This window comes from Theobroma cacao, chromosome 9 (genome assembly GCF_053813885.1).
Source record: "Theobroma cacao isolate CCN51 chromosome 9, ASM5381388v1, whole genome shotgun sequence".
In the NCBI taxonomy this organism is placed as follows: domain Eukaryota; kingdom Viridiplantae; phylum Streptophyta; class Magnoliopsida; order Malvales; family Malvaceae; genus Theobroma; species Theobroma cacao.
The window spans coordinates 7,612,788-7,620,689 of NC_142647.1; the positions used below are offsets into that span (position 1 = coordinate 7,612,788).

General features: G+C 32.8%; 1 protein-coding gene across 1 annotated transcript; it reads right to left on the reverse strand.

The window, feature by feature from the left end:
- Positions 1-2,455: 2,455 nt before the first annotated feature.
- Positions 2,456-6,663, reverse strand: TOC90 (Avirulence induced gene (AIG1) family protein). Its single transcript, XM_007013524.3, has 3 exons — positions 6,349-6,663; positions 5,939-6,076; positions 2,456-5,228 (listed from the first exon to the last, which is right to left on the reverse strand). The coding sequence occupies exons 2-3, from the start codon at positions 6,069-6,071 to the stop codon at positions 2,968-2,970; spliced, it is 2,394 nt and encodes a 797-aa protein (XP_007013586.3). The 5' UTR covers positions 6,072-6,076; positions 6,349-6,663; the 3' UTR covers positions 2,456-2,967.
- Between the last annotated feature and the right edge of the window lie 1,239 nt (positions 6,664-7,902).

Consider the following 7,902-nt stretch of genomic DNA (forward strand, 5'->3'; position numbering starts at 1 on the left):
GTCAAGCAATACCTAAAAATAGGCCACGTAATGCCTAACAATTAGTAATGTAATGCCTAAAAACTAGTCACAAGTCACGTAATGTCTAAAAATTAGTAATACAATGTCTAAATACTAGCCACGTAATACTTAAAAATCAGTTATGCAATACCTAAAAACCACTAAAATTACTAAATTTCATTTAACAAAATCAACAACTTCAAACAATACACTGTATTCTATTTAACAATATAATCAACGAATATGCTTACTTAGCAAAGAATGCTCAAAATACTCAAAGGTTTTTTTTTCATGTATCAAAAACTACTCCAAAATTCTTAAAAATGTTCAAAACCTTTAAGATGATGTTTGATACTTTACAATGTAATGTGATTGCAAGCAACGTGATTGTAGGGAAAATAACATTACAATGTTTGGTATAAAAGCAAAATAATAATAAAAATACAGGGAATGTAACATTGCAACGTTTGGTTTACAAGTATTTTATTGAAAATGTTATGTTAATTTTCAAAATTATCCATATTTATTAAAATACAATTTCAATACACTTGTATTTTTTATTATTAATTTTTATATAATATCATCTCTTAAATATATTTTTAATGTCATGTATTTTATTTTCAATTCTTGTTATAATCTTATATATTTTATTTTTATTTCTTTAATATATTTTTTATATTATATATTTTATTTTAATTTTTTACCTATATTATATAAATTTTAATTTCTTATATTTTATTTATTTTAATTTCTAATTCTTATATTATATATTTATTTTAATATTTTTTTATTTTAATTATAACATTACAAAATATTTTTAATAAAATAATAAAGTTGAAGGGTAAAAATGTTTTTAATAACATTTCAAAATGTAATGTAATGTGATTGCATTGGTTTTTAACTGTAATCACGTTACATATCTTGGCTATAATATGATTGCATTGTAATCTTATATTATAGTAGTCTATTATAAAATAAACACTATAATATAATTTAATTTGACACATTACAATAAATGTGTTCTTACTTATCTTATACCCAACGTTACTTAAAGATTTTTTTCGTGTATCAAAAACTATTTTAAAATATTTAAAAGTTTTTCTTTTCAATAAAACAAACTTTAGAGATAATAATTTAACGAGAAAAACTCAAAAGATATGAGTTAGTTTAAAACGCGAATATAAATATATGAATTAATTTAATTAAAGATAATTTTATTTAAATTAATTTTTTAACTAAAAATAATTAAAATTATATAACAAACTATTTTCAAAAAACACCTTTATCGGTATTTTGGAGAAGAACCATTTTTGGAATCGTAGATCACGATGATGTTCATTGTTCAGTGAACGTGGCGGGTGCACAAAATTTCTTGGGAAGATGCCCTCTGACCTGGAGGTTTATCATGGGTTGTTCTTGATTCAGAAAAAGAAAAAAAAGAACACATTGCAATTTCTAGAAAAGTGAGATGACAGGTCTAAGGATGAAGATTACATCAGAAATGTTGGCTGCTGCTGGTGATCAGTCGGTCTGAAGCTCATTCAGGTTCTGTCAACCTACAGATGAGATCCCACCTGCACAAACGACAAGAAATGCCAAATGGCCAATGTCACACAAGGGCCTAATAACCAGTTACTGAGTTATTAGTAAATTGGAAGAAGAATTGAAACTTAATACGTCCTTCCACTTGGCAATGCCTGTACGTACGGATTTAATTCTTCTTACTAATCATCACAAATTCGAAAGAATGGAAACATGACAGAAATAAGAAAACAAGCTGAAGTGACAACGAAAGTGGATTAGGATTCAATGAAGATCATCACTCTCTCCTCACCTTGACAGATGGGAAAATTCAAGAGCCCGGGATTTTGAGTGATGGGATGCATGCTGATATTTGCGTGCTGTGGAGACTAGTTTGTCCGTTATGTGGCAAAGTTAAGTTGTTTCCAGAAGAAGCATACGCTCAATTATTGCAGGTAATGAACAAAACGACATTGTCTCGTGTTTGTTCTATCTTCTCTACTGGCTCCAACTCTTCCCCAACGTCACTGTACTGAGAGTTATGGTTGCACAAGTATTGTTTTTACTCTCTTGTTTTTTGTTTCCAATATCCTTTTTGTTACTATGATTTTCTTTTTCTTGTGGTAATGATCTCTGTAATTGCTCAACCCTAGGGAGGTCCGTTTTGCCTCTCTTCTTCCATAAGAAATAAAGGATTGCAGGTGGCAAACGTTAGGTGCCAGCTAGTTAACAAAAGATTAAAATCAAAGCCTACAAAGAACATTTCAACTGGAGAAATGTATATAGAATAGCTCATAATAAAAATCTAAAACTGGAGAAACAAAATTAACCCAAATTTCTAAAGGTGTCAAGTATCAAATTTCAGGCTGGCACATTAGCCATTGCATGTTTAGTTAAAGGAATCTAAGGTTCCCAAATTCAGGAAGAACTCAGCTTAGTAGCAATATCACAATTTAATAAGTAAATTTAACATGAAAAGGTCCACTAGTTTAGAAAGACCACTAAGAAAAATTATGTGTTGGCATTTAATACAACAAAATCTAGCTCAACAACAATTTCAACCCTTTAGACCAAAACAAATAAAAAGGAAGAATTTTGGTCACCCTATTGCAACTATTTAGCGTTTTCCCATGAATCACAAAAATTTTTATCTCCGGTGATTCCCTGTACAATTATTGCCTCGATTGACACCAGCCTCTGCTGCCAAGCCTGGCAGCTCAACTGGGTACACAAATGCTATGGACTCCTCAAGGTAGCGGAGAGACCGAAGTCAACACATGGTCTTTCTCCCATATTTCTGAATTAAGGCATTCAACAAAGTGAGACTATATCCGGAATGACCTCAAAAAATCCTGCATACTATATCATCTGTTTGGATGGAAAGACTATTCCAGATATAAACTGCTTTCTTGACCAGGCTCTCTCTCAACAAGGAAAATCTAGTGCTTAACCACCCTCTAGTGCTTCAATGTCTCTATTTTCCTTTCTACGCCAAAGGGCCCTAAAAATTGAAAAGACAGCAACCAATGCAATCTCAACATGCTCAGAGCTAGCCATCTTCACACAAACTTGCCCCATTTTCTGGCTATTTATGTTGCCACTGACAGACAGCCTCATGCCTCGCATTGGCCTGAACTCAGACTGGAAACCACCACCAAGTACTGTCTCTTTATTAAAGGAGAGAGCTGTCATAGTGAGGCTAACACTGTCATTTCTCACAGGGTAGTCCCTCCCTCTAAAAGTAGCTTCAAAACTCCCACCATATGCCACTTGTCCAGAACCCTCCATTCTTCCAGCATTCAAAACAAACTTCATTCTCTTCCCCACCGATATGGCATCCTCAAGCTTAGCACCAACATAATATTTGTTCCCAAATGATGTGAAAGAGACACCACAATCAGTGACATTGTGCTTGAGGCTCCTCAGCTTTGCATTGCTTTGAACAGTATACATCAGATCTTTACCAGTAGACTGAAGATCAAGTCCTACAGAATAAGTAGGCCCCACAGGATCTACATATGCAGCAGCACATTCAGATTGAATACTGAAATCATGCTTGTCCTTACTCATCTGTCCTGTAATTGAAGCAAAAACATTCTTCTTCACTTCCAGAGCTGTCTCCAAGTTTATACCATCAAAACCAACATCATGATCCCATCCATGGGGATCAAGAACAGGTCTCGCAAGCCATTGGTCATTTGTGACAAGACAGCGATATCTGTGTACTGGGCAATCTGAGTCAAAACTTGGAGGGACTGCCATATCTGGTAATGGTATAGCCTCTGGAGATACCTTGTCATTAGCATCATCATCACCTGCAAAGCTTTTCTCTTTGGAGAGCTTGCTCTCCTTCTGTCTTAGGTTCTCTTCCTTCAACTGTTTTTTCAAATAAAGAGTCTCTCTGTAGTCCAGTTCATCAAGATAGGCTCTTTTCTGTGATTTAGTCAATTTTTTAAATTGAGACTTTGTCAGGATTCGAATTGAAGGCAATTTATCGTACTCCTCTTCTTCTTCCACATCTGAGAGTAGAATCTCATCAACTTTGTTTTCTGGTTCAGCTGGATGTGAGACTGACCGATGACGTAGAAAAGATGAGAGAAGATGAGGCAGAGAAGGCAACCGGCTGTTACTTAATGGTCCTAGTTCAATGCTGTCTTGAAATTCCAAGAGGGTGTTGGCATCACCAAGAACCTTGGTACATATGCATAATAACAAGAATTGGGATTTCCAAACCTGTCCATTTGGAAGTATATTTTGCCCCATGATATTTCTTTTGCACTGAGGGTCATTCTCCACTAAAAGTACAGGGTTCTCAAGCCTTGAATCAGATACTGCCTGGTGTATATATTGCTGCACCAAATCTGTGCAATGGTTCACATATGATTCATAACTGACAGGATACCCATTGGGATCTTCGGGAAGAGTAGGAGAAGAATGTGTCATGACAAGGATGGTGTTAAACCAAATGGCACTACCAAAAACTTTGGTCATAAGCTTCAAAAGGGGGAAATCACTATAACCCATGTTGATGAGGTCAAGCCGCTCAAAATATAGAACAACGTCTGGAGGGGATCTTCTAATGTATCTCTTCACGGATAGCATAATCTTCCTATTTCTTCTCACATTACTTGTAGATGAAGGTAAAAAACCTGGGGTATCAATGAATGTTATCTTAATCCCATTAACAGTTCCCACAACCTCTCTAATGCAATCAGTGGCAGGATGAAACGCATTGGTCTCAGTTTTTGGTTGATCAAAGATAGAATTTATGGTTGCACTCTTGCCAACGCCTGTTTTGCCAAGGACAAGTATTTTAATAGAGAAATCTAATTCTGGCAGCCCAGATGCCTCCTGTTCTCTTGCAATTCCTTTAGCTCTTTCATTTCTTAAGTTCACTCTTTTCAAATCTGATTCCCCTGCTCGTATCAAAGTTGCTAGGTGCATCCTATATAAAACTTTGGCCACCAGAAGATTGTCATGAAATTGCCCCAACCGTTGGAGAAGACGCAAGAATTTTATCTGGAGATCTTCAACTTTTGCCAATGGATCCATCTTTTTTCTATAAGGACTGTCATCTGACAGATTAGAATCTTCAACTAGGATTTGCTGCTGCGAAGTATAAGGGTCATTATCATGAATACAACCAGAAGAGCATGATGTATCAGGACGCACTGACAATGCCACCGAACTGGTGGTGTGAGATGAACCTAATGAAAAACAAGACAATATGCCCAATCAGTTACAGAATTTATATAATCTACTGTGGCCATATTTTAATCAACATGAACCAACTTTAGAATAATAACTGGTTAAAAGACAAACTTAATGAGAGATCCATGGTACACCTCTAGTCATAGAGGTTGTCAATTTCCACATCAAAAGATTACCCAAAGCATTATAAATTAAGTTTTAATAAAGAGTTGATCTAAGCAGAGAAACTCCTAACTATCAATCTGCCTAGTAGTCTGTAAAATAGCTATATCATATCACATTTTTGTTTTTGTCCCTTTTTTTTAAAATTTTAGTTTGCCAATTTCAGTGAAGATAACAAAGCTTCCTTTTCCTTTTTATTCTTTGTCTCTATGTTACATTTATTTCAATATGCTTCTGATTTCGTTAATTTAATAGTTATTGTTTTTCAGCAAACTGCTAAATGTCAATAAGACAGCTACTAGTAAGCAACTTTCTGTCTAGATAAGATCACTCTATCAAGTACTAAGTTCAAGTATTTAGTAATTTACTATAGAGTTTAGTCAATCCCTTGAAACTAGCATATATGCCATAGTGCTTATATCACAAAACTATGTATACCCACTTTCCCAAATTTTACTTCATGAAATTTGGTGTATGAAAAAAGTCTTTTGACTACGAGGATCAAAGTTACTAAGCATACATTGAAAAAGGGAGAAGCTGATACCTTGATCATCATATTGTTCCTCTCGAGACGAAGGAGCCTCGGGAAAGAAACCACCACTGCCGGACAGTGGTCTAGACGAGTCCAAAGACTTGGATAGTATTTGAGTGAAAACCCAGTCTCTAATTCCCTTCATCCTTCCTGAAATTTAACCAAAAAGGGCTCAGCTGATCGCTTATGCCTCATGCTAATACAATTCTTTCAAGCTGGTAATGGTATGAAAAATCCTCACCATAAATCATAAGCTTAAATCAATATATCAATAACTCGAGTATATTTATATTAGTAAAAATTAAGGAATAAATTCAATTGGTATAAAAATGAGAGCATCAACAAGAAATAAAATAACCATTCAATCACAGCAACAAAGTCTCACAGAAATGTAAAAAAAAAAAAGCAAGGTAACTTCATACCTTAAATAAACCCAATTGAACCTTAATAAATCCAAATAAAACAAAATCTCCCGCTAGCATGAAATGGAAAAGCAAGTAATTCGGATTGGCAGGGGCAGCTCCGAGATGGTGGTATCGGGCTTAAATCATTCCAATTTATCTTTTTCCTTCTAAAATTAAAATAAAAAGTTTTTCTCTAAAAACGAGAAGAGAAAAGAAAGAAGAGGCTGAGGAGGAACAAAAATCAGATAAGACAGACGGAGATGGAAGATTTGCCACTTTTTTGTTTCTTTCTTCTATCGATTCTCTGTCAATCTCATGTTTCTCGCCAAGTTTCGCCCTAGGCCCGCTTCCCCCTCAAAAAAATATTTTTTTTTTCTGGTTTGGGGCGTTTTTGCTAATCGAGTACGACCGGGACTACCGTGGTCCACGAGACTGACTTTGCGATAGGTGTAGGTTGATCATTAAATTGACACGTTGTTCACGTGGATGGAGGTGGATGTTTTAAAAGAAAATTAAATATGCAAATAATTTTTAAATCATATAAAAGAAATTAATCTAATTTTATTTTTTTATTACATTCAAATAAATTTTTAAAATTTTATTTTTATAAAATAAATCATTTTCACTACTGTCAACTAATTTTTGTTAATTAATGGTACAATTAGTAATTTTTTATATTAAATTATTTATTATGTGGCATGTTGATATGTTATTACGATAGTGTCAATGTCACATTACAGATGACATGATATAAAAAATTATTGACTTAGAATTAAGTTTTTTCCTTTTCAAATATCTAAAAATTATTATTAAGGATTTAAAATAAAAAATTTTAAAAAAATCTAATTGTTTCCAAACTAATTACTATATTGTTAATTGAAGCTACATTTCCTAACAACAAAAACCCTAATTCAACTTTTTCAATTCAATTAAAGCCATTGTTGTTCAACTGAAAATTAATGTAAAGAAATCTAGAAAACTTAAAAACGATTTTGAGAAGAGGAAGAGAAAAAGGTATAACACACAAAATTTATAATACTAAAACTAGTAAAGATATATAATGTTGTTCTACAATGAAAGAAAGTTAGATAAGAAGAGAACATTCTAATTATAAGATACATTGAGTTTAGGGAATGTTGAAGAAATTGAAAATTTTTTTTTACATAATTTTATAAATTAATGTATTTATATATTTTATTTTACATAATTAGTTTGTATGTAATTTTCAAATGTTTATTTATTTATTGTACATTTTATGGTTATTTATTTAATTATTTATATATTAATTTATATAATTATATATGCTTTTATTATTTATTATTTATTATAATATTGAAACTACTTATTATTTATATAGTCAATTATATATAGTCATCTATTAATATTTTAAAGGAAAGAGAAAAAGGAAATACGAAAGAAAAGTAAAGAAGTGTGGCATTTATGTATTGTGTAAGGATATGTTTGTCACTAAACTATAATATAGAGGACAAAAAAAAAACAAAATTTAAAAAAAAAATAAAGAAGAAGTGAAATTAGGTCATTAAGCGGAAGACCCATCCACCCGTAGTGCGA